General features: G+C 40.2%; 1 protein-coding gene across 7 annotated transcripts in view; it reads left to right on the top strand.

Annotated features, from left to right (window-relative positions):
- Nucleotides 1-4,384: 4,384 nt before the first annotated feature.
- Nucleotides 4,385-27,748, top strand: part of phldb2b (pleckstrin homology-like domain, family B, member 2b) — a 39,473-nt gene continuing 16,109 nt past the window's right edge. For 3 of the 7 annotated variants that reach the window (XM_061064038.1, XM_061064039.1, XM_061064040.1), the window contains exons 1-8: nucleotides 4,386-4,763; nucleotides 12,913-12,969; nucleotides 13,093-13,216; nucleotides 14,878-14,976; nucleotides 15,221-15,304; nucleotides 21,351-21,470; nucleotides 23,744-23,928; nucleotides 24,281-25,498. In XM_061064038.1, the coding sequence (XP_060920021.1) occupies nucleotides 4,731-4,763; nucleotides 12,913-12,969; nucleotides 13,093-13,216; nucleotides 14,878-14,976; nucleotides 15,221-15,304; nucleotides 21,351-21,470; nucleotides 23,744-23,928; nucleotides 24,281-25,498 (1,920 nt within the window). In that variant the 5' untranslated portion in view covers nucleotides 4,386-4,730. Of the gene's footprint in view, nucleotides 4,764-12,912; nucleotides 12,970-13,092; nucleotides 13,217-14,877; nucleotides 14,977-15,220; nucleotides 15,305-17,757; nucleotides 17,984-21,350; nucleotides 21,471-23,743; nucleotides 23,929-24,280; nucleotides 25,499-27,748 lie in introns of those variants that run through there. The other 4 variants (XM_061064037.1, XM_061064042.1, XM_061064044.1 and 1 more) reach the window with 4 other exon arrangements.

Raw genomic sequence — 27,748 nt, 5'->3', positions numbered from 1 at the left:
GATCACATACATCATTTGTTTTTTAAGGTTTAAACTTGATTTAAACTTACATGAAATAAAGACTTGGATTGAAAAGGGATTGGATGAACAGACTTCTTAAACACCCAACATTTTGTTAGAAAGTATCGGAGGAAAATGCTCAGCCAAAGAAATTGCAAAGACATTTGTTGAAATTGCATTCTCAGTTCACCTATAACTGTAAACAATTAGCAAGTAAGCTAAAGATTGTTTTTTATTGACACAGTTTTTTCTGATGGTGAATTGATAAAAAGAGAAAAGTACAGCTGCAGACTATTTTTGTTGCTGTTAAGAGTCCCATATGGCAAAATGGAGCCCATGGCAGCACTATACGTTATACTTATAGTTGGGCTTTATAATTTGAGATAGTAAAGCAGTGCACCTTTAGGTGGGAAAAACAGAGAGGAAGCCAAATATATGTTGGAATGTGTGCCACAATTCCCATAAAACACATTGCCCATACATACGCACAGCTATAAATGTTTATGTTTATTGTGTTTATTCTCAGTTTACCTGGGCTGGACATGCAGAAATAGAACCAATGTCCAGGCATAGAAAAACATTCACTATACGACCATGTCAAGTCTGCACTGAGATCCATAAAATAGACCATGTTAAAATAGCAAAGAGCAATATGCCAACTTATTATCCCGTGAAATGTTCTGTGTGTGTATCTGCTTCAGTGTGTGTGTTGACTGCTTGTATGTGTGTGCCTTGTGGGCCCAGTGATTACTATGCATGACACAGACAGTGACAGTCGCCTTGCATTCCTGAGGTCAGAGAGGAGAAGAGAGGGAAACGGCAGAAGAAGGTGAAAGTGATTTACAAAGCAAAAGAAGTTAAGAACTGCTAAGAAAGCAGAAAAAATAGATGGAAAGTAATGGACATGAAAAAAATACAAATAAAAAATGTAGAACACCTGTCTTATTTTCAGCAGCATCTTCTAACAGGAAAGTAAAATGTTTCTTTTCATATCAACTCTGCTATTCTTTTTTCACTCCCTTGCTCGCTTGTGTGAAATTGCCTTTACGGTCCAGGCCACATTGTTGACATGTTTGACTGTGGTCACCCAGCACCGCGAGGTGCACACACCAACACCCACAGTCACAAGCTCAGGCACTTTAATTGTGGAGTAATTACACATACCATCGAAGGCAAGTGGGAGAGTGGAGAGCTGCAGATCCACTGATGGAGAGCATTCCTTTGTTGTTTGGATTGGTCCTCTCTCTCGCTCACACACACACACACACACACACACACACACACACACACACACACACCACACACACACACACACACACACACACACACACAAACATTCACTCCAGTGGATCCCTGTTGGCTTCCCAGGTTTCAAAGGAGAAGGAGACAACTCAGTCATGATCTTCAGGTTGTAATGGTCTCATGAAACTGCATTTTAAAATGTTGGCAAGACAAGATCATCTTATTCTACAAACATTCTCATCTGAATGGGGTGCAAACATTGAACTCCAAACTACTTCAGCTCCATAGTATATGTTGATTTAACAAAACAAAGCTGCACATTGGTTTATACAACCTTTACTTCCCCACAAGTTAGAGCACACAGTCCAGTGGAAACATTTCTCTGCATTAATCAAAGGCAGACTTGGCTTCTTTACAGAAAAAACACATGTTGCAGTTTCCAGTCTCTAATGATACTGAAAGATTTTGGTTTCAGTTCAAGTTTCATTGTCACACTTGTGCTTTGGTAGCATAGTGTGTTTCTGTTAAATGAAGATTCGTCATTATTTTTGGAAGCCATTTATGCAGTCTTACAAAGTGGTTAAACACTAGTCTACAAATACACTTGTGAGTAAATGGAGTTTTAGTAACCATGGCTATATCCCTGGTATTAGGTGATGTCAGTGACCAGTGAGTCGACTAAGTCTGACACATCCATTACACAACGATTTGTTAGAGCTCTCTTTAAGACCATGATGACTGTGGAAGTCAAGCTGCTGCAAAAACAAATTATACTGTACCTTATAACTGTCTTAGAATGAGGGGGGGGGGGGGGGTCAAAATGGGTAGAGGCACTGCACCAGACCACTGCAAACAAATGACTATGCTCCTATCTTACTTAGCCAATAAAAGAGGCAGTCATCCAATTATCTGTCATTACTTTGTAATTAAAAGCATGTGGGTTGAATGTTTTTACCCACAAAAATACTCATAGCCAGACATCCAGTGATGATACCAGATTCCTCTGAGATTAAATGAACTGTCACATTCCATTTGTAGTGGTTTCAATTTAGTGTATTGATGTAGCTTAGATGCTGATTCACAGGCTATTTTGTGCAGTACAATGGACACATTTATGTACAAAAGAACAACCATTTGAGCATAAAGGTTTGGCCAATAAAGACATATTTTGAAAAAGAGTCAAAAAGCCATTTTTGAAGGCTCTCTCTCCAACAACTCCAGAGTTCCTGCTCAGCCTTCTGGGATCACATGGGTGTTCAGGAATTCACTTGGGAATGCTGTCAAACATTCAGTGACCCTCTAAAACCCATTGGCCTGGGCATGATGTCATTACAAAAGCTTTATAGCTCTCATGCTAGCAAGCATGCATGGACTCTTAATAGCCGCTTAATAGCTTCTGGAAACACATGAAAGAAAGTTTAAAAGGGAACTGCAATTTTAAGGAGCATTAAGAAGATAAAACTTAGCGGGGCCCTTTTTGAGGATCCTTTGCTCTGTGATGGATTTCTTTATTTCCAGCCAAAGTGTACACAAAGCACATGCTTTTTTATATATATGTATGCTTTAAAAACCCTTTATAAATGTAACCAAGCCACTAGGTCTCCATACATACCAGGTGTCAAGAGGAGGAGCAGTGGAGAAAGTGGAGCAGGGCTGGGTGCATGAGCTCTCTTCCTGTTTATCCACAAAGAGATCCTTGCAGTGCCAGAGAGATAAGATCCTGCTGCCATGGATAAGCATGTGTGTGCATGTCCTTTTGTCTGTGTGTTAGTCTGTACACGACCCCTCCTAAAGGTTTCAGTCCTAACCAGAGGACCAGTCTAAGGACTACATTTATCATTTTCCAGCCATAATAAAACGCCGCAGTTGTGGTCAGTGCGTAAAGCCTCAACAAAATCCTGCATGACTATGGTTTCATTACAGTTCTGAATGATGCCTGTTGTTTTCTTATGTAAGCTCTGTTGTGTATTGTGGAATATTCTCAAACTTCTGCCAAATAAAATGACCTAGCTCTGATGTAAAAGAGCTGGCATCTGCTCCAGCTCCATGATGTCCTCTGTCTGATGCATGACAGTACATGTCGCTGAGATTTTTCAGATGGTGCACATAAATTATCTGAATAGGAGCCTGACACCGCTAATGCCTAAAGGTAACCTTTTTCAGGTTATATTAGCTCAGGCACATCGTTATCTGTTTGATTTGTGTGTGTGTGGTATAAAAACACCTGTTTTCATGGTGTTTGTGAAAATAACAAATTTGAAAGTTTTTCCCATATTACTTCACTTTGATGGAAACATTCTATATGTTAAATTGCATGTTCTCTATTGATATATTATCACATTCAGGAAGTCTCTAATTGTTTTGGTTTTCCCTTTTTTATTGGTTTGTTTTTTAATTGTTTAGGATGGAATAAAACCAGAAGCATTGGTTTTAATCATTTTGAATAACCCCTCAAAAATCTGTTAATTTTTTACAATATATTAATCTATAGTAGGTAAGGTTTACTACAAGATGGCTAACGTTCATTTTCTGTGTATCAAATGCCATAATCATGAATAATGGTTAGCTTTGAGTTCCCAGAGGTATTAATTATTTATTTGGAGTTGTAAGCTGGAGACTTCTACCAAGCCTGTTACAAAAATTGTATTCAAACAGAAATGTCCATACTCTAAACTTATCAACCTTTATCCCTGATTTCAACTTCTTGGAGATTTGATATGATCTGTACCATTTTGTTTGGGCACCAGTCTGGATCTTTCCCACGGACAGATTCCTTCAGAAGAACCATCGGCATCAGGTCTGGATTGTGTCCTGTGAAGGGAGAGTAGACTGCATTCCTAGTTTGATATCATAAGCCAAACATGCTTCTTACTCTCATGTATTTTCATATCATTGCTGCCAAGTAGGCCTGAAGGAGTTCTCTCTCTCCCCCTCTACCTCTCCTTGTACCTTTTTTATCCTCCCTCTCCCCTCCCCTTTTCTACATGTCTTTGTTGTCTCTCTGAGCCAGTGAGCACAAGGGGTCAAGAGTAGGTGGTCTGTTAACACCTGCACATTATGCTGAGTGTGTGTGTGTGTGTGTGTGTGTGTGTGTGTGTGTGTGTGTGCGTGGATTTGTGAGCGTCTATGAGAGAGAGAGAGAGAGAGAGAGAGAGAGAGACTCCCGCCTCTTGTTCCCTCTCTAGCTCCACTTCCAGCTGTTTGTTAAATTCCTCCACACGTCGCAATTGGCTGAGGCCGCCGGCTTTTTTTTACGTTTGTGTACGTTTTGTGTTCCCGTCATGTGTGTGCATGACAGTGTGTGAATGTGACAGAGGATTTTTTTTTCTCCCCACCAGACTTTCCAAGCTGCTAATCAGGGAATGTATTCGTTGTCAAGAAGGAAACCGTAATCACACCAAGAGAAAAGGAAAAGGGACAGACATTTCCCAGGACTTTGGTGTGAGGGTCTTGGAGCAGCAAAGTAACTGCGTCTCTTTCACTGCACGATGACAGAAGTGGTCAGTCCACGTTCAATAATGGTAAGTGACTTGTTTTAATTGTGATGAATCGCAGCTATAAATGTTCTTATTATATGAAGTCTGTGTTCCTTTAAAATATGGTGACATATTTAATCCCTTTCATGGTGTTCCTACAGCAGCTAATGCTTGATCCAACGCTCTGGAAGTAATTTGTTCCTTAAGTGGTTGATAAGCTTGAGCTACTTTAAGTCCGGATTTGTTTCTGAGCAAATAAAGAGAAACTTTTGTTTGTTTATTGGCTGACTAAATGGAATTTTACATGCTTTTACGAATTGCCCTCTATTTGGCCAATTGAATCTGGTCAGAAGGGAGTAGGCTGCAGAGATGTTGTGTTTTCAAGTGTTGTCTTTTTAATGTCATGTAAGATATTGTTGGTGAGTGCATACAGGAGTAAACCCCATTCCAAAAAGAATCACAGATAATCAGACATTGGTGGATGGTACAGATACTCCCTCCATAAATGATTACATGACTCTTATGTGGATCTACATCTGTTTTATCACAGCATTCGTGCACTGTAAAGAACACGATCAAACACTAGGAAAGTCAACCAAAATGTAAGAAACCAGATAAAGATTTTTTTCTCATCAGTTCCAACCTCTTTAAAAAGTCAGGTGTTAAAGTATTGACATATCTGAGAGGCATATGTGTGAGTTTGTAATTTTGGCATATCAGATCAGGCATTGTATATCTACATTGATTGTATTTGATTGTCCTGCCAGAAAACAATATACAGTGTGACATGTTGGTATGTCCAGTTACACAGAAGCAAGTTGTACAGTATGCTGCATGTTATGTCACTGGATGCTTAGACTCTGGTTTTGTCTTTGGTGGCACTCTACTCAACGAGAATAACATCTGTGTATTTGGTGTCTTAGAGAATTAGTTTACGTTGAAGTTAAGATCTCCACATGTGGTTTCATTCCTGCAAAACAGCCAACGCAATGCTAAGCTAATGTTAAAAACATTCAACCCGTCATGTTGGCTCTGACCATGATGTGGAAACCAGTAGATATGTACAACAGACCTGTCATAAGGACTCAATGTACCGATAGTCTATTGTAAATGATGGGAAATGCAGAAAAAGGTCAAATATTGCACATAAACATGGTCATTTTTTTTTAACATTTTGCAGAAGTGAATTCCAAACATGATTTCAGGATATCATTCTAGCATTTTCTTTGGAGTAGGCCTGTGCACCTTATATGTTAACTAAATTGGAGGCCATTGTTGCTACTGCAGGAGCCTTACAAAAACTCTTCCATTAATCTTTTTCATCTCTGGATTCTTTATCCTCTGTGTTTATCAATTTCCTTTCTTTTTATCTCCCAGATCCCCCGACATTCGTCTTATCATACACTCCATCATTCTGCCTCCATCTTTCTTTACTATCCAGGAATCACAGTTCACTTCACCCGCTGAGCTAAGTTACTAATGTGGGTTATATGTCCCTCTACAAATTCCCTGTCCCTCCTTGTCTTTTTGTCATATCCGGACCCTTAGAAACCCAAACATCACTTGATCCCCTGCATATGGTGGCGTAGGTAACCCAGGCTCTTCCTTAAAAAACACACGCCCTCTTAAGAAATTCAAGTTTCCTCAAACTTTGAGTCAGCTGCAATAACAATAGAGTCTCTTTCCTGTGAGGATCTTGTATTTCGGTAAATGAAGAAAAAACCCTGATAGGAGGGTGAGAGAGTTTGAGTTGGAGGACAATGCTGGTGGATGTTTGCTGTGTTTTAAGCAAAGGCTCAAGGTCAAGCTGTCTTAATCTGCTCGTAAAGTTTTCGCCAAAACACAAAAACAAATGCAATAATGGAAACACATACAATCACAGAAACATGCAGACACACAAGATTAAGTTAATTTAAGTTTTTTTAAGAGACTAGCTGCAAAAAAAGATAATTATTGTGTGCCTATAAGTAAAGCCCATGTACATGTGTGTGGTGTGTGTGTGGTGTGTGTGGGGGTGTGTGTGTGAGGGAATGTTGACCTTTATGGTGTGTGGGCATACTGAAGGCATAAATTAAATTAATTCAAGTTTTGTTAAAGACTTAACTGCACACAAAAAATACAGTGTAGTGTAGAGAAGGGAGGAAGATAACCCCAGTTAGCCTGACAGAGAGAGAGGGACTCCATATTAAACAGCATCTGTGACACAATGCTGGCTTTGTCAGGTGGGAGGAGGAGAGGGTAATGCTGGAATGTAAGGGGAGGGGATGTTAGTGAGATATATAGAGGGATGGAGAGAGGGACAGATAAGGACAGAGGCAACGAGACAAATCAGGGAGACTGGCGAAGAAACTGAATTGAATGTTTTGAAAAGAGAATTAAACTCATCGAGAGCATGAGAGAGGAAACTGGCTGGGAAGACTAGCCTGGCCTGCCAGAACAATCAACAGATCCATTACCTCTCAATTCATTTTTATACATTTTTAAACACTGACTTTGGAAGACCAACATTTCTCTGGACAACCAACCAATCAGAGAAACAAAACATTGGGACTGCTAAGCTAATAACTAGCTTGTTTGGCTTCTAGAACCAGACATAACAAGGATTTTTTTTATGATATGATTAAGCAGTGAACACTATCTGTTCCATAACCAACCAGTATGTTGTTAAATGTTGATGAAATTAGAAATTCAGACTGTTTCACATGAGAGGCTGCCATGTTGGTTGTTTATGAAAGTGCTTCAGTGGCACTAAAATCAGCTCTATTCTAGTTGAAGTTGTGAATGAATTGACTTGAATCAGGTCAGATTGATATCTGTCTGAATGAATGGGAGCCAGACACGTCACCTAGAGTAAATAAAACATGTGCACACACATTTCTACTGTTCGCAGGTTATGGAAAGATAGCTTTTTAAAAACGAGCCTGTTGAATTCAGAAACAAAAAAGACAGTGATTGTACTGAGGGCAATTGAGAAAGAAAAAACAAGATTTGTTTTCGGCTTGATAGAAATGAAAAGAAAGAGTCAAACACACAGAGATAAGATCCTGGTATGACTCCAATTCATCGCTTTTAATGTTTTATTGGTAATTGTAAGAAATTGGAAAACTAGTAGATTGTGGAGTCGTGAGGAAAGGTGTTCAAATATTCACCTCAACACATGAAAAACTTCTCCTCAATGATTAATGCTACAACTGTAATACTCAGATGGCACAGTTGGGTTTGCAATAAGGTTAACTGAACCAATGAGTATCTGCACCTTCCTGAGATTCTTTATCTGATGTGTTGAACTGCTTTTCAAACGTGTCTGATGCTAACAACAGTTAGTTTTCATCGTTGTAGCAAGATTACAGCCAAATTGAAAGTCGCTGTAATTCCATATAGGTGTATTACTGTATTCCAAGTCTTATCTCCATCAGTTGTTGAACCCTTTAACCATCATCTTAATGAACTGCCTGGCTTTGAAAACCCTCTGCCCAATGCCAATATGGACTACTTTAATATAGCAGCATCGTGCACTGAGGGAGCAGATTACCAACAATGAATTTATAGATTTAAAATAATCTGACTGTTAAAACATTCAGTTCTACCTGCTTTGTAACACTATGTTTGATGTTACCATATCTTAAAGGCCAATCTCAATCACAATATTCAGAATATTCAGTTTGTACTTTCAGTTTGCCTTGCTGAACAAAAACATTTGATTTCCTCTTGTTTTTCCTTGTTTTTGAAGATTACATCGTCCAGCTCAAGTCTTGCTCAAAAAATGCTTGTGCAAGTTACTTAACTACCCAACCTGTGCCCTACATTATTCTATTCCAAATCAGTGACATCCACCCCATTGGGACAGGCCTGAGATGTGGTTATATAAAAAAAAAAGACTGCAACAAAAAACAGACAGCAACAATAATGTAGAAAATACTTGAAACAAGAGAAAAATCAAAACAGATGTTGAGGAAATAGAAGCAGAGAAGGAACTCAACATGAAATGAGGGATGAAAGCAGAAGTAGAAGAAAATAAGAAGATGAAACGAAAGCAGTTTGAGAATGCTATGTCTGTCCTTAAGGTTTTATGAGCTCTCTTTCTTCCACCACTTTTACTTTTTTCTTGACCCCATATTTTTTCTCTGCTTCGCTCTATCTCCATCTCCAGATGCAGGGGGAACTCAGCACTTTAGGGGGACTCAGCTGCTCTGCAGATGGGATCAAAGAAAGATTTTGTGCTTGTACACTTTCTTGTTCTTGGGTCCTTGTGGTTTTATAATGTTGTGTATTTATGACGTTGTTTCAGCTGGTGTCAAAGTATTCAAGAGGAAGTTGCAGGAGTACATCAGATTGAGAGTCAAGTTGGTTTTATAATCAGGTTGGGCCTGTGTGCTTAGGATAGTTACCCATTGGACAACTTTCCCATAAAAGGAAAAATTAACCTTTACCAATCTCATTCTTTTCCAGCAGTATTTACCCTCATCTGCTTCGCTTATATCTAAATGATTACCTTTGTATGTCAAAGTATGTCTATATTTCCCAGATTTCAAAAAGAAAATCACCTCGTTTAAGACACTAGATGAAGTGAGGAGTTGAATCTGATGATTTTTAACTTCAGAACACAATTGCAAGTTCTTGGAAAACGTCCTTGTTCTTTAAATCATAGGCAGAGAGCAACATCTGATAAAAGTAATTCTCTTATTATCAAATATTCTGTTATTAAACTTCATTGTAGGCTAGCTGTAAAGGAAATGTTGCATCATGTCCTCTGATGTTTGGTCAGAAACAATGTGTAGACTTATAGTCGTGAAAAAACTACAGAAACTACAAAAGCCTGAGAATTGAAACTCAGTTGTCTTGTTCCTCACATATTTGTCATTCACACTGAACTGTGTGGTGTTGTTAATGAATAGTTAGGTTGTTGGTTAAATCCTCTGTCTTTGGTTGTCACAGGCCTGTTATAAGTCTCAATCATGCTTAAATCTGGAACGACTGAAATGATTGGATGGCTTACCTGCCTGTTATTGTGCCTATGTGCTGACCTGCCTACCTGCTCTCAATCTGACCTTGCACTTATTGAATATAAGAAGGGACTTGCTCAAGCTAGAGCTAGCAAGATGTCATAACAAAAAAACTGTGATATGGTTAGCTACAATAAAGCTAAGGTAGTTTATATTCCTGCTTTTGGTTAACATTGTTTCAGCTGGATATCAATACTGTAGATCACACTTGTTAACATAACAACATAATATCATCTCGTAAATGAGAAAATCACACTGCTTTAAGTTTTCTTTTCTTTTGATAAGAAATTTTTATACAACCACTTAATAACATGTAGTTATGCTAAAATGTTAGCCTTCTTTGGGGTCTCGTTTCCGCCCCTATGTAAATGTAAGTCTTAGTGTTTATTCTCTTTCTCAGTTTTATTCTCCACCGACTCATTTAAAGCATAATTTCATACTCTTCTGATGTTCCCAAGCTAGTTCGTTTTGCTGGTTCACCACAACATGTGATCTCTATCGAACAGTCACTTAATCTATTATTGATATATTTATATACATTTATTTATATATTTTACATATTTAAAGGCCGGGAATTAGAGGGAACAGGCTTCACATTTTTATCTTTCTGTTTATGTGTTCACAAATTGTTGTTGGCTGCAAATTCCCAGACCATCCAATCATTTCATACCTGTGCTCTCATAGCCAGAGGCCATGATAGCATCAGTAAGGTGGTTGGAGATTGGGATACCAGAGCTGAAATCTGAAAATCTAGAAGGGGGTTGACACACTTCACTGCTTTACTTAAACTAGAGTACAACAATGCAGAAGACTTGTCTTGACCTGCCCAGATTGGAGCTCACCTGGGGAACAAATGCAGGCAAATGGGGGGGGTTAGCGACTAAAAGGTGAAAATAAGGATGAATGATGGGGTAAACAAAAGAGAAACTATGTGTATGACGCATGAAATAGGCATTGGGTTGATGGGAAAAGCCTTTTTCATCATACTCAAAATAGTCTCCCTTGGACTTTAAAAATCCCCTTTGCATTTGTCCAGCTGATGTTGCCATCATACACTGTGTGTTTGCTTTGTCTACACCAGGTATGAAAAAAAATCAATGGAATGTTGGGCCCTCATATCTTCAAGTGATAACAAAAAAGAGCTGATGTGTGACTTTATTTGTGGATGTTTGTGCATGCATAGCGGTCAGACGGGTGGCTGAAGTGCAAAGAATAGCAAAGTGTGTGTATTAGTGGGTTTGAAGGCAAAAAGGGTGTCAAAGCAGCAAAGGAAGTGACCTCAGAAAGGAAGTCGGCGCTGAATTAGAGGAAGTGGTTTGAAGCTGACTTTGCTGGTTAAGATTAAAAAGGCAGGAGGAAGGGGCAGGGAGAGGAAAAATGAAGAGAGAAGAACTGATGGAAAAAATGGGTAAAAAAAAACACAAGAGCGCACTCCAGTAAAAAGGAAGAAGAAAGAGACTAATGCTGGAAATAGTGTGAGGTGAATCTTGTATATTATTACAGGATTATTACAGGATAACAGGGAGGAAGGGAGTAAAACAAGGAGAGAGAAGAGGAGGAGGAAGGGAAGGAGGTGACAGAAGGTGGAAAAAGGAAATGTGGTTGAGGTGGTTTCCCATGTACTGTAATCATCTCTGCTTTGGTGAGAAGCTTTTCACTCATCCATCTGGTGTGTGCGCATGTGTGTGTTCCCTTTAATGTGTATGTGTGCACACAAATAGAAGCAGGACTGTTTTGCCTGTGTTGAATTGTAGGGTACTGCCGGCCTTGTTCTTGGCACTGCATCTGAGTGTGTTTTTGGCAGTTTTGATTGAGTTCTCTTTTATCTCGCTCTGTTTTTCATTCCTCTTTATAGTTGATAATTCTCCTCCTTTTAATGCCTGCCCTACTAGTTTCTGGCGTCCCGCCCTCTCCCAGCATTCAAACATTTTCACTTGATTTTTTTTCTCGTTTATCTTTGACTCCACTGCAACGTATTACAAAACAAGGATGGATAACCTGAAGCCCAATTAGTGGCCCCTTGAGACAGAAGTGTTTATTACACCATACAATGTATTGGGTGAAGCAAACAGTACTGAATATTGTATTCTGCCCCTTCCCTTGCCCCCAAAGTTCCCAGCTCTGTACAGCATGCCCTTGACATTTTCCTGAGTTGCACACATGACCCTTACAGCAAGACGTTTTCACTGTCGGACGGGAGGTGTTTCAGGTGGCAGGGCTTGCAAAAGTCACAGTGCAATGTTTCCAACATAAACAAGATAGAAGGAAGCTTTTTATTGGGGAACCGGCATTATAAAAGTCTGGAATAACGTGGGGTAGAAAAATGTGGCTGTTTGCTTTCACACATACATTTCACCCCAAAATTTGAGGAATTTTCAGAAGTGCAGATAATTTTTTAAAGGGGCTAGATTTGTTTTTAATTCAAAAGCTTGCCCATAAGAGCAAGTCTCCAACGCTTAGTTTCCTTATTTTGTGCTTAACAATCTGCCTGATTTCATGATGTTATATGAATTGGAATTGTGACCCATCCTTTCAGCGTTGTGTGGAGCTGTGATGTAATGGGTAAGATAGAATAGAAAAAAAAAATGTAAATCACATGACACAAACACTTTGAAAGCACCAGGCGGTGTGATGATAGACCATAACCAACAAGTTATGGGAACTCTGTTTTCATGGAACATTTCTGCCAGTTCTTCCCACTGCAGCCCAGCCTGTGTGCGCGCTTGCATGTGTTTGTTTGTGTGTTTCCTCTCAAGTGGTATTTTCCCCATGGAACACTTTCACACAGGGAGAACCTCACATGGCAGCAGCTGGCCGGCAAAGCACACTAGTTTTTCTTTGTGTGTAAGTGGCTGTCATTGGTACAGATGTGGGCACAATGTGACCCTGCTCGTGTCTATATAAGGTCTGCTTAGTTGGGTAGAATGTTTATATACCTGGACACTCTAAGTACCAATGAAGGCTAATTAATATGTTTAAAACTTCAGTTTATTTAGAAAAGTCACATTTGTGACTAAATGTCTAATTTTCAAGGGATGCCTTAGAACATGAATAAAAATGTATAAAGCAACTATAAATATTTAAATATAAAATCTAATTATTCAAGACAGACCCTAAATACACTCATAATCAATAATTAAATAAAATGTGTGGTCTGAGCTGTTGTTCTGTTCTCTCCATATTTACTGCAGGACTCTGAGATGATGTTCCAACCAGAGTCGGATCAGATGTCTCCAATTGAACCCAGGGTAAAGACCCCCCCCCCCCCCCACACACACACACACACACACACACACACATATTATTTTTATTACTTGTAATAAACCCATTTTGTTTGAAACCGACCTCTCTACCTTGACTGATGCTTTTAGTCTCCGCCCCTGGACCTGATCGACACAGGGAAAGGGTTGAAGGTGCAGACGGCCACACCTCATCTGGTGAGCCTGGGCAGTGGGAGGCTGAGTGTGGCAATCACCCTGTTGCCCCTAAAAGAAGGTAACACAATCAACAAACACGCTCTCCTACAGCACACTCCATGGGTTAGAATTACAAGGTCATACAGTAACTATCCATCTATCCCATCCCTTCTCCATTCATATCTTCAAAAATCCCTACCTGTGGAGATACCAGACCTCTCTAGTCATTAACTCCTTCCTTCCTTCCTTTCTATCAGCCTTCTAACATTTTTATTCCATTTCCCTGAATTACTTCTTCCCTTTTTTTTGCCCTCTTTGCATAATAGCTTAATTTCCATGGTTACCTGAGAGGTGTTATTGAAGAAAGCGGTACTCTTTGCTAGGTAACAACAAGCCTAAACTACTTTCCTCTTCAAGATTCCTTTAGACTGAAAAGAGATATTTACATATTTTATATTCCCAACATCATGTTTTTTTTATCATTGTGAAAATGACACTACTTAACGTTTATCGTACAGGCCGAACCAACAGTTGACCATGCCATTTAGAACAACACTTTGCAGACAGACTGCAACACAAACAGCCGTCAAACTGGGATGATGACTCAAACTACTGTATATGGTTTTATGAGTTCCTGCTTTAACAGAGAAAAGAGACAAATTCTAATAAACTAAAAAAAAAATCAGAACTCCACACTAGCCTTCAGAGAAGTGATATTAAAGTCAGTTCAAGCTGTTTTTTTAATTTTAGAAATTGCCATACATGGTGATCATTATGTGCGAACACGTACTTAACACACACTCATATGCAGGGTGATAATGGTGGTGCATTTATAGTTATTTTTAGTTTGTCTGTCGTCAGCCATCCACAGGTGTCCCACACTCTCCCTCTATCACTTTCCTCACAGACTCAAACACACACTCATCACATCAGCAAGCTGAAGGTGCCAAAGCCTAAATACTATTCCAGTTAGTTTGCCAATCACATAAAGACAAGTTGACGTAAGCAAAGACACAGTGATGGACATGATAAAGACAAAATCATTGATTGTATAGCTGATTATAGTGCATTATTCTGTAGATAGATACACAACTTGTTACAAAGTGACTAACTTCAAGCTGACCAGATAGAGTGTATCTGTCCATAGACTGATATTGGTAACTCTCACATGATTGAGTGAACATGTCTTGTATGGATCACAGAGCTGTCTTTACATTTCTAATACAAAAAGAAAGCCAAAAAAAACAAAAAAATGTGTATTTGTGTCATCTGGTCATTGTTTTTATTTGCATTATTGCACAGAAACGGTACAGACCAGGACTTAAAGAGATCAGACCAATACTGCTTTAGTAAAGTCAACATTGTGATGATTCATATTATAGTTTAGGTTTTTTTTCATAAGCACTACCACATTGCCACACTCTTTCACAATCGCTCAGCACGATGTGCCCTTCTATTTCAGAGAGGAATGTTCGCAATGTGAATGAGCCGTTTTAGGAGAACTCAGGATCTGTTTTCTCTGGAACATTCATTGAAAAGTTCAAATTCGTCAAACTAACTGGATCTCAAACTATCCAAATACAGTAGTTCAAACATCTTTTTTTTAATTTAACTCCTCAGTACTACTTTATGAATATATGTTATCTAAAGCTTTTCACAGAGATGTGAATGTCTGTGAAACCAAATTGTTTTCTACTTTTCATTTAACTTTAATCACATGTGTATTACTTGATGTTCCAGGAGTGACCCGCATAGGCAGAGAAGATGCCCCAATTCCTCAAGACATCACTATCCAGGGGCCTGGCGTCGAGGCGGAGCACTGTCTCATTTTTAATGAAGGTTGATGTCAGTTCTCTTTCTATCACATGATTTCATAAGGCCTCTGCTAATGCACGTGTCAAGGCTTAAGTGTGTAATATATTGTGGTCATTAGTGACCCAGTAATAGAAAAGGCTTTAATCTTACTGTATTATCTAAATATATCACAATTGTTTAGAACTGAATGCACTTCAAAGTTTTAATAGTGAATCGGACTGAATTGCATAACACTGTTCCTCTGACTCTATTATTGTCTGTAACACAGGAGGGGTGGTGACCCTGGACCCCTGTGGACACCTCTGCAGTCTGGATGGAGTCCAGGTCACTGTGCCTACACCTCTCACACAAGGTAAGATCATAGACCGTTATATACAGTCTCTGGGTAGGATAGACGGGATAGACACACACACACACACACACACACACACACACACACACACACACACACACACACACACATGCTTTGAAATGTTGCCACCTACTGGTCATTAAAGGAGGTAGCATTAAAGTTGGCTCAAATGCATGGAGTGAGCCAACTTGCAGAATTTCATAACTCCAGTGTGTGAGAGAGAGAAAGAGAGTGAGAGAGGGAGAGAGAGAGAGAGAAAGAAAGAGAGTGAGAGAGGGAGAACGAGAGAGGGAGAGAGAGAGGTTAGTTTGTGGTTTGGTTTACTTGCGTTCCTTTCAGTGTATGTATGACTCATATGGGCACAGTTAATATTGTGCTGATGTTTTGCATGGAAACAGCGGGGTGTACTGTATGTTTGTGTGAGTTTCTGTGTGTATTTTCACATGAATGTATACACTAATGTGTGTGTAAGCATCTCGACATGCTTGTGTTTTGAATGAAGCAGTGCATGTGTGTGTGTGTGTGTGTGTGTGTGTGTGTGTGTGTGTGTGTGTGTGTGTGTGTGCGTGCGTGTGTGTGTGTGTGTGTGTGTGCCCCTGGTTTGGTTTAATTTGTTGTGGTTTGGAACAGCTAGATGCTACAATGAGTCACAGCTTCCAGCAACTGCAAAGCATGCTCTTCTAACTCTGTACTGCATAGAGTGCAAAGACTTACAAAACAGCCATATAAATGTAGCAGCCTCAAAATATCTAGTGAACTCCTTTTATTATCTCTCTGTCCATTCATGTCCACGTGCCAGTCTGTTTTTCTGTCTGCCAGATATCTTGATCTGTTTATCTCCTGTCTGTTCTCTATCTTCTCTCCTCTCCAGGGTTCATTTTTTTGGGTTGTTTCAGCTGCAAAGCTCCCCCTGTTTCACTATTGCCAGCTGTAACAATTTCCACTCCACTCGGTTTTCCTTCCCTTTCCTATTCCTTTCCTTTCCCTTTCTTGTGTTATTTAAAAGAGCATGCAGTGCATTGGCTTTTCCCGAACCATGTGTCAATCCTTTACTTATGCGCTTTTCTCATTGTCATTGTGTCCTGTCTGACTGAGCCATTTTAAGTTAAATATTGACAGGCCTATTTATTTTCCCGTTGAGCCTGGCTGATTCAAATATTGACAACATTTTGGTGTGCCTACGCACACAAGGCCAGGGCATTGTGAAGCAGCAGGGGTGCAGAAAGGGACTGAAAGACAAAAAGGGGTTAAAAAAAAGTCAAAAGGGCATGGTTTGGAAAATTATGGAGGGAGAGAGAGGAAGAGAGGGAGAACATCTTTCAGGAATATCCAGTGGCCTTGGATGCTCTGGGTTGAGTAAGTCTAACCACACACACACACACACACACGCACAAGCATTTACGCACGGGACACATACACAGTTTGGGGCAGCCTGGAGATGATTAGCTATGTTTAGGAAGTGATCTGTTCTGTATTTGGACTTTGGAGCCTGACCTGAAATCACATCAGCTTCACTCCCTTACTCAATGGAACAGCTGGATGTCAGTTTTTAAACAGTGATCTGCTCATAAACATAATGACACAAACGTGACTTATTGCATGGCAACAAAAATAATTACAAATGATCAGTAAGTACTACAGGCTGTCTTGTGCTTTTTATGTAATGCATATTAAATCTAATAATGGGATAGCGTCTTTTTCTGCATTTCAGATCATGTGTCAGTGGAGACAAACCCAATTTCCCAGCATTCACACTGGTCTGTGGCAAATGCAAATCAATCTGCTGAACAAAACAGCTTCAAAAATAAGGCCTCTCTCCAGTGTCTCACATACACAAGAAGTAGGCTACACATAACAAAATAAAAGGTAGGAGTGCAAAGTTCTACCAACAAAAGGAAATATCCGTTATTTGCTCTTCAGTATATCTTACCTCCAGAAAGTCTGGCTGGCTTAGCTACTAGCAAGCCCCTTAACTACCCTTCCTCTATTGTTGTTTGCCTCATAACAAGTTAAATTTAATTGTTATTATTTGGTGTTTAAATTGAATAAAGCCAGCAGGTTAACACGTGTTTTTGGTCAGTTTTCACAGCATAAGGTTTGACTTGTCCTAGGTACTTTGAAGAGAAAAGAGAAGGAAAATAGGTAGGTAGACAAAGAAAAGCGGAGGGGGCGTCTACCAAATACCTCAATGTCTAATGGCCTTTGAACCTACCAACTACCAGTAGGGTATATGGCTTATATGCGGTTAGTATAGATGTGTTTTCTAATTGACAAATAACACCTTTTTCTATTTTCTTTGCTGTGTTGTTCGCTAAAACACTCGGTAGTGATAGCATGTTTTTTGACAGTTTTAGACACCACGTTGCTTGGTATATTTTTTCTGATGTTCATCCCCCATTCAATGAAAGTTGGTACAGTCCGGGAGACAGACCTGTAGATGGTGAATGCAGCAACTTTCTTCCTCACGGAAAGAAGTCGGGAGAGTAGACATCCTGCGGCTTTGGAGGGAGGCAAACAACAACACAGGCATCGGCAGAAGTAGTGTAGTTATAGAATATATATCGTTTTACATCTTTTTTATTATCCATGTAAAGGTTGTCATGATAATTTGGCTGAAGTTCAAAGGAAGACGATAATTGGTCCTGTCGGGATAAGTGCTCACTGAATGGGATTCACAAGGTTTGTAACGGATTTTTTAAGCTGGCTCTTATCACTTAAATTATACATTTAATCAAGTTTTTAACACTTCTAAATTATTTAATTGCAGACTTCTTTATATTGACTATTTGTTTTGTTTCTTGAATGACATTGTAGCCTACCATTGTGCAATGACGATGAGGTATCTTATAGCTGCTGCAAAACAATTGCAAATCATTTTATCGTGCTGTAGAGCTACTAGCGGTATTTTAATGTTCATACTCTTCACTCTCCCCTTTATACTAACATTAGGGTACTTGGTTTTTCAAACGATGAACACATTTTATTGCTATTTTTAAAGGCTGGAAAAAGGCAGAGCTTTTTTTTTTTAATTGAACGAATTTTTATTGGGGTATGGAGTAGTGTAATCCATGCTACTGAATTGTTTCAATGCTTTTTGCAGTCTTACTTTGGAGGCTTTCTATCACAACTAGGTTTTAGCACATTGACTGCACCTTCAATGCAAATGACCTGGGTGTATATGCATGCCCTGGGGTCACACATTGGCTGGCAAGTTCACAGACCAGTGTGATTGCGTATGACAAAGAGAACTAGCCTGTGGCTGCGAGGACAGGCTTAGGATACTTGACACCTAAATACAAAACCTGCTCCATTGTCTTGGATGTTATTGTGTTCTCAAGCCTTTTTCTGCCGGCCTCTGGCACATGTTTTTTTTTTTTTTTTTTTTTTTACCTTTTAGCAAATATTACATTGTAAATAAATTAATAAGAAATATGTCCTTGTTATCAGTTTGCACAGTGTCCAATTTAGCTTTATTTCTTTGTTTCAGATGTATTAGTTTTAAAGTGGTGAGACATGTGGTATTTACCAGGCATGCAAGCGCTTGGATGAGTTCGAGATAAAGCAGTGAAAGATATCTTAACCTCTGAGTCTCTGGTTGTGGGCCAGATTATGCATCTCTCTGTGTGTGTGTGTGTGTGTGTGTGTGTGTGTGTGTGTGAGAATGAGAGAGAAAGTGTGAGTGACCGATCTAATCTACAAAGTGTCCCCAGAGAAAGACCAGTCTGTTTTTTTATGGTGTTACTGTTGTACCCCATGTGCCCCATGCAGGGTTAATTTGTGGTTTTTGAGGCCAATTAACATTCCCATTGGGACCATTGTGTGTCTTTTCATGAGTAAGTAAACTCAACATCAGTTCAGTGCTTTGACGATTACAGAGCAACATTATGAAGGATACTGTTTTTTTCTTCTTCAAATGATTGATACTGTTTGATTGTAAGAAAGGGGGATATTTTATAGATTGTGTTAGGAACTTTTGGATTGTGATTACTGCTTTGGTAAAAAAAAGAAAAGAAAACCTGATCAATTAGCAGGCCAGGTAGGTCCAAGCACATGTTCAACATGGGATCTTTGTAATTGGTTTATTTTTCATTCTAACCTAATGGTCTTAAATTGGGCAAATTCTCCACTTATGTTAACTAAATAGAGAAACAGTTTTGAGTTTTCCCTCCCATAACATTGTGGTGAGAGAGTTTAATTTTGTTCTCTCAGATCTACATGGGAACAGAAACTGGCACCAGGCGAGATACAGCTCCTACATCTGTGTCATCAAAGACTCTGAGGTCTGACTTTGTGGATCGCAAACTTTAAATTATCCTATAAATGTATACACAGACTTGTTTCCAGTTTGGTTGTTTTGGAGAGGGTCTGTGTATGCATCAGGGGGTGCATGCCTCGACATGGGAGGCAGACTCAATTTGCTAGTAAACAATTAAACACTTAAATTAAACCTGTTTTGTTGTGGATGTCACAAACACACACACATGCTGCTGTTATTTATTTTTGCTGAAGATGGGAAGGAGGATAGGATTAGTGAGTGGTTATTTGTTAGCTAAGAAGTCCGGGGAGGAAATTAGAAAAAGCAGAGGGGTGGGGGTTGTGAACAAATCAGGTCGACACACTTTACCCTCCACTTTAAAGGTGGCACATGGTGAGGCTTTTGAGGGGAGGAAATTAGATTTTTACAAGAGCTGGCTGCTGGCAAAGAGAGAGAGAGAGAGAGACAGTGTGTATGTGTGTGCTTCTGTTTTTGCTGTTGTGCTAAATACTGAGAGTTACTGTGAGTCACTAGGCAGTCACCGTTATGAGACACATTTTCACACACACATACAGAGAATGACAACATTCAAAATGCTCATTCAACAGACAAACACACGTTACTCATGTGTGGCAATAACAAACTCTTGTATTATTAGGCTTTGCTCACTTCATCCCTTTGTGTGTGTCACAACTCTTCTGATCTCTCCGTCATGATGCTTTTGCTTCACAGTATGTATGAATCCAAACCTGCAAGATAGTGTTTACATGAGTATGTATTTGAGACGTTCACAGTCCAGCTGTGTAGACTAAACATTCCTTGCACTGTTTTCATGTGTGTGGTGCAAGCTTCACCTCACGACTTCACTCAGATCTCCACCTGTGCTGGGAAACTACAATTATCAAGAACTCCTCTGGGAACGTCAAGGCAATGTTTAGACAGATAGGACCCCTCTTAGTTAAACTATAAGCCCTTATTTGGCTATTAGCATTTTTTTTTTTTAGCTTAAATACCTTGCTGTGGAACTAGACATAGAGTGAGAGTAAAAAGGAAAGATTAGAATAAGTGAAGGGAAAAGAGAAAAAAACTGGGATATTTTTCCACTCAGTCTTTTTCCATTCACCCTCTCGCTATCCCCCCTCATGCCTCAGTGCTTGTGTCTGACTTCAGGTCTAAGGAATCTGATGTAACTGTAATGGAGCTATTAAGAAGGTGCTGTTTTAGGCTTCGACACACATGTGGGGGTTTACAGTACTGTAATGCTTATCTGAACCTTTCACCCACAGAGGTGGTTTTCTGTATCCGCTTTACTCCTCAAAATGTGCATTTGGTGTCGGGTTTTCATCTTTTTTGGTGCCATTTTTCACTTTAATTCTCCTTTTGTGTGTGTCAGCACTACTGCTGTCTCTTCCCCTCTGAGGTATTTGGACAGCTGTGTCTGGCTGTGTGTATTACAGAGGTTGCGACCCTGACATCTTGTTTAATACCTGGCCCTCTCAGCCTAATTGATGGCCAGAGCAAACACAGTGGTCTGGGATGGCTGGCTATGCACCAGTGCCTGCAAGTGTGTGTCTGGCTGTGAGTAAATATTCCAGGCTTACACAAATATGAAGCAGTACTCATGACTACCTCTTCATGCTTGGAATATATAATGCCTAATATACATGTCAACATAAACTAGTGTAGTAAAGTTAGTTCATATTTTTATACTCGTTATACAACTGTCTGCCTGACTGTAGATCACTCAGTAAATATCTGCTGTTTCTTTATTTGTTTGTGTTGTCTCTCCAGGTTACTCACTGTGTCTGGGTAAATCCTATTTCTTTCGGTTCAACCATCCAGAGGAGGCCAGCAGAATGAAGAGCATGCTTCCCCAAAAGAGCCCTGTGTCTGCCTTGGCTTACAACACAGGTAAACAAACACATGAAAGCACACACAAACACACACTAGGGGTCTGCTAAACCTCTTCCTTAACCTCTAACCTGCACCTGATCCCTGTCCTTTTTTTCCTTGATATTCTCTCTGCCTTTGTTCTGCCACATCATCATCTTCTCTTCCAGCGCCCTCCCCTTTTATCTGTTCTATCTGAAAGTCCTTCAATTCCCACCTGTAGATCTTCATCTGCTTTTTTTGATTGATTGATTGATTGATTAAATTTATTTCAGACATATCAAACATATCAAAAATACAAAAACAAAAATAAAAAAGCCCGAAAATACAATAAACAAAAAACAATGTTCAAATAATTTCAAAAAGAGAAAAAAAAAAAGAGAGATTTCAGATATGTGTGTGTGTGTGTGTGTGTGTGTGTGTGTGTGTGTGTGTGTGTGTGTGTGTGTGTGTGTGTGTGTGTGTGTGTGTGTGTGTGTGTGTGTGTGTGTGTGTGTGTGTGTGAGAAAGACTTAAGGGATGGGGGGAGGCAGGTATTTCTCTCAGTTCTCTCACATATCTTCCCTAAACATATGCTCTCACTGTTAAACACATGTGAAAACTTAGAGTCAAAGCACATTGGAATGTTTTTGTCATCTGGTGCTCCTCCGTTGCCGTGGTGATACTTCTGTCTCCTTAGTGATTGATCGGGCTGTAAGATAGGTGTGTGTCTGTTTGCCATAATCAGTGGAATCCTCCCTCCGTAAACCCCTTACATAAGGAGTGCACTCCTCTCTCCCCAGCTTCCAGCTCTCATATTCACACATTCATGCACACGCCTAACAGATTTTCTATTGCGCTATGCTAAAATCGTTACCATCATCCTCCAGATCGCCAAGACTCACACACTCTAAAACATGCTCCTAAGGTGAAAACTATGAGCTCAGCATTGAAGAGAATAGAACGGAGTTGATGCACACCAGGCCTCCTGTATAAATCTGCCCATGTATGGACACAAACACCCTGAGTATGTGTGTCTAGCTGTGTGTGTGGTTCTGGATCTTATGATGCCTTTAATTTTCTGCCCCATTTCTCTCCACCATGTAAGGTTAGACATTTTCTCACACTGGCTTATAATCAGCTATGATGTGCACTTTTTGGTGCTTTTGTTTTGTTTCTTTTTTTTTTCTTAACCCATCAAGTAGTGTTAGTTAAGTATTCTCACTAATGCTTGAACATTTGAACACATATGTTCACTCTTGGCATGGGTGCATATGTTGTATACACATAATGTTTTTCTCAGGCGCAGGCCCACATATGTCAGTTGTTGGAAAACCTTTTGTGTGTGTGTGTGTGTGTGTGTGTGTGTGTGTGTGCGGGCGTGTGTGTGCGGGCGTTTGTGTCAGTTAAACACTGGGTGGTCTTCAACATTGTAATAGGTCCTTTTCCACTTAAATCCACAAATGAATTCAGCAGACTGGACGGGTTTCTCAGATTTTACTTTCCCTTACCTTTACTAGTGTATTTTTAATGATGGAATATTATATATTTTTTCAATTTTACTATTGAATAAATCAAGTGCCTTTAATTTCTATTTTCAGCATTATTCTGCCATGTGAATTTTTTTTTTTTTTTCAGATTTTTGGAGAAGGAAGTAAAAACTGACTGTCAGTTGAGGTTTTGAAAAAGACCCCCTCATTGCTAAAATGGCTTTAAATAAAGGCTTTAGGAAGGGCGGGGGGCCTCCTGAGGGTAGTCAAGAATATTTTGTGGTCTTTTTCATTTCCCAAAATCCTACTCTTACAAACTCGAAGTCAAAAAAGGGTTGCTATGTTTGTCTTGGATCTAATGGATGGTTTGTCATAGGGTGTATTTGCATGCATGTGTGTGTGATTGGACTCCTATTCTTGGTGGTTAGCTACCATTTGCAGATTGTTTGGGTTGAGTTTGTCCTGCCAAGGCCCCTATCTATGAATAGCTGCTGCTTCAGGTACATACACAGGCCCACTCCCCCCCGCCTCCTACTCTCTTCTGCAAGCATTTATGCCCCTGCCCCTCCCTCTTTTTCTTCTTCTACCTTCTTTGTTTCCTGCTACTGGTATTGTGTAGCTAAATTTTCCAAAAGCTGAACAAATACACTATGTTACATCCATCCATCTCTCTATAGTTATACTTGTACTTGTAGATTTTGTATCTTCCCTCCCTTTTGTCTATTTTGTTTACCATTTATATATTCCTGTTTTCTTACAGGGTAATTGTAACCCCATATTCATCTTTTGAATTTCTTTCTCAATTTAACTCTTACCCACCTCCAGACTACCTGAAGTTCAGTAGTGACTATGGTCATGCGGTGGTGGGTGGCACTAGCAGTGCTAGAGGCATGCGATCAGCCTCTGAGCTCCGAGACTTGATGGACACCCTGCAGCGTAAGAAGATTGCCCTGGAGAACAGCCTCAGAGCCAACGGGAATGCCAATCCTTCCTACTTCAGTGTCACACAGGTCAGCTTTCATTGAGCTCCACATCTGAATGTATTATTCAGCCTTCTCTGTCAGGCTTATAGAGTCTGTATGGTAAGCCAGGATGTTTGTCTTGGGCTAAACAGGGTTTCCTGATGATCTAAAAGCCCAGACATGTCTAATCACTGCTTACATATTATCCCTGTCACAACTACAGTGTTAAACAGCAAAATAATGCTTATTCATTATTGTTGTTTATGTGTCATCACTTAAATGAGGTACCATTAGATGCAACAGAGTAGTATTTATTGCTCTAAATTTGTCATATTTTTAATACATTAGATATATCAATATGTGTTTCCTGAGGTAACATCTGTTTTCCCTTTTCTACCAGTCTCCTCCCACCTCACCGACCACCAGTCCTGCCACATCATCCACAGCCTATCAGGAACAAGCAAGACGGTTCTATGGCTCAGATCGTCCTCCCATGTCTTTGAAATCTGCTCCCCCTCCTTCCCCTGGACGTCGATCAGACCCTTCTTCTTCCTCCCGCACCTTGATCAGTCGGAACCAAGAAAACTACAGCATTAGCGATAGCCGACGGCTGCACAACCCGGGCTCCTCTAATTTACTGTCCACATGGAACGGTGGCGGTTCCTCAATATCTGTTGATGGTAGCAACACCCTCCTCCTGACTCTACCTCCATCCTCCACCCGCACTCCATCAACAGGAGGTGCGGTCAGCATGCCCTCAAGCCCACGTCTTGGCCGCCGTAGCTTTGGCAACCAAGAGCCATTGCCCAGCAGTCGAACCAGGAAGTATTCGGCGGGCTCACTGAATGGGATGATAGTTGGTGGACACAGCCGCTCCCTGCCACGCCTCTGCCCCTCTACATCTCCCCGTGACAACAACAATGGAGGTCTGACCCTGTCAACCTTGCCCCCACGGCGATCTGATGTTGCCGGGGGTTATAAATATAGTAAAGACTATTACAACAATCAGAACGGCAATTCTGACCTCAACCACAACTCCAGCATCTCCAGTCAGCTTTACTCCAATAGAAATCAAATACAAAGCACCAATCAGGGGGAAGGTGTTGTGTCTATCTCCCTCTCTTCCCCTAAGAACGTGCCTTCCGTAACGCCCTCCATCTCTTCTACAACAACCCAACCTGACGTGACCATCCCATCAAAAGCAGGGGGCTCCTCTTCTCCTCGTGTTGCCAAAAAACTCAGCCTGACCTCCACTAGCTCCATGGGCTCCATCAGCTCCTTGAGTTCCATCCCAGCAGAACTGGCAGGTCGTGGAGTTACAGGAGGAATGGATGCTTATTTGGGGGAAAGGGAGAGGAGAGGGGTAGGACTAGAACTCAGCGGTGCCCCTGGGCTTGGATTTGGCGAGAGGAGGTCTTCATTTGGAAAGGCGGGTCTAGAACCTGGGGTGGGGCTGGGTGAGAGGAGGCAGTCATTTGGAAAGGCTGGAGTGACCCCACCTGGGGGATTCAGGGAAAGAAGGGGGAGTATCAGCTCACTGAGTGGGAAGGAGGAACTGACAGACTACCACCAGAGGCAAAAAGGGGAGAGACTACGGGAGCAGGAGGTGGAGAGACTGGTGAGTTTGTTTCCCTCATAGCCCCATTGTCCAGAAATTCAAATTACGGCAACGTAATGTCAGCTCAAATTACACTGTGTAGATGAAGCCTGTGAAACTGCATCCTGTGGTGTAGTGTGTAATGTATTTAAGATTACAGATTGGCACACTTTTGACAGAGTAACTATTTGTTACTGTTAGATTTATAAATGTGGAGATGAAAGTTGGAAGGTTGAAATCACACAAAGACACAAACGTCCTGGAATGACTTCAGGAATGTCTCCCTTCATATTAACCTCCTTCATGTCCCTTCAAACACACTCTCCCAGGGAGTAACACACACACACACACACAGTTAGGTCCACCATTACACAGCACTATTCTTAACCCTGTGCTTGCTACATGTGTATGTTTGTGTATGTGCGGTGCATGTTTATGTCAGTCAACTGGAGGTTCGCCCAGTGTGGTTCGGACCGCTGAAGAGCCACAGAGCACATCAGTAAGATGTCGGTCAGTGGAACCCAGAAGATTAGAGAGCAGAGTTTAAGTGTAGCAGGTGGATAAACATACAGATGCTCAACATATAATGACAACTGGACTCATAAACATTCTCTCTTTTTGTCTCTCTCTTTCACACAGCCATATTCTGCTAAGTGGTCTTGTGGTTAAATCTGTGAGAAATAGTTTTCTGGAGGTTGTACAAACCAAACTGCTTATCAAGCTTCACACTGGTTTTCAGTTCGCTTCCAGATATCTTTGAATTGAAGTTATACAAGATGGAGTACAGTGGGCCGGCCCTTTTGCCATGATTATGGAGCCAAACTGAAAAGTATCAAGATGGAAAATGTACCTAACCCCAGCAGTTTTACATTTGACATGATTATACAGACAATTATTTTTTAGTGTGTATCCTGATGTGGAAGCTTCTTGTTGCTTAGGTTATAAGATGTAATCAGTCTCAGTGTTTACTATATACATTTAATTGCATTTTATGTCGATACCAGTTTCTCTGAGTCCATCTATAGAAAATGTTGTCTGACCTTAGTCTGCCCTCTAGTGGTATAAGAGAAACTTTGCATGCTGTCCATACTTTTATGTTATTAGGTTGTATGCATTCACAGCTTTATCTGGATATAACCTGGAAAAAAAACAACAGTGAACAAGGTTAGATCTCGTGTCATTCAGGGTGGTCATCTTACATGCATCTGTTGAAGTCAAACTAAGTTTAAGTTATTTTATTCTGTCTTTCCATACTAACAAGTTTGCATTTGGCAAAGCATTTTCGGCTTAAAATAGTTTGGAATTTAAATAATACAAATACGAGTGCCACAATGTCAATGTTGTAAGGCCAAGAGGAAGATAGAGACAAACATTAGAATTTAGATAATGTCCATACTATCTTTCTTTAATAACTTTAATAACAAGCACTTCAGAAAGATATCAGATTAATTTAACTCAAATGCTCCTCATTAGTCAGTCTCATGCACCAGATTATTTTTCTCTCTTCCTTTTACACTTTCTTCCACTTTTTTCTTTTTTTTTTTCATTTTCTTTCAGATTTTTTCCCCAGCAATTTATTCACTATTGGCCTGGCTTTCCAAATGGATATGTCTCGCCCTTACTCTGTCCCTCTCTCTCTCTTTTGTCTCTTTGTAGTAGTAGACAGCTGATCACTAAACAGGCTCCAGAGACTTGTGTGCATTAGAATAGAACAAGGTGACAAACTGACACAGGCTTGTTTAGCCTCTGGTTCATATTGCACTCTATAAATGGGTTGTGTATGTTTGTTTGTGTGCATTCACACATACATGCAGTATGCATATTTTTCCCCTGTTAACTAATTATTTCTATTTCTTCGAATACATTCGTTTTATATTAACTTTTCCTAAAATGATGCATGAAATGATTATATCCTATTTAGTGAAACAAACGCTTCTGAGAAGCTTCTCTTCAGCCTATCTGAACAGGTAACTTCAAAAGCCCATAACCTGCTTCAAATTCCTTCCTAGAGGACAATTCTCTAGAAAGTGTCTTGTTTCCTTAGTGTCAGTACAGCAGACACATTCCTGCATTTTGAGTCATCGCCTGATCTTGTGCACACTTCCTATAGTTGACAGCTGTCCAGCTTCTCTCTCTCTCTCTCTCTCTCTCTCTCTCTCTCTCTCTCTCTCTCTCTCTCTCCCCCTCTCTCACACACATTACTCTGGACCATACCTTTTTTTCTAACCTCCTTTCCGTTTCTAATATCACATACAGAGGCATGTTGTGCGG

Source organism: Labrus mixtus, chromosome 19 (assembly GCF_963584025.1).
Source record: "Labrus mixtus chromosome 19, fLabMix1.1, whole genome shotgun sequence".
Classification (NCBI taxonomy): domain Eukaryota; kingdom Metazoa; phylum Chordata; class Actinopteri; order Labriformes; family Labridae; genus Labrus; species Labrus mixtus.
Note: the sequence above shows the minus strand (reverse complement) of the source record. Positions and strands in the feature narration are given on the sequence as shown.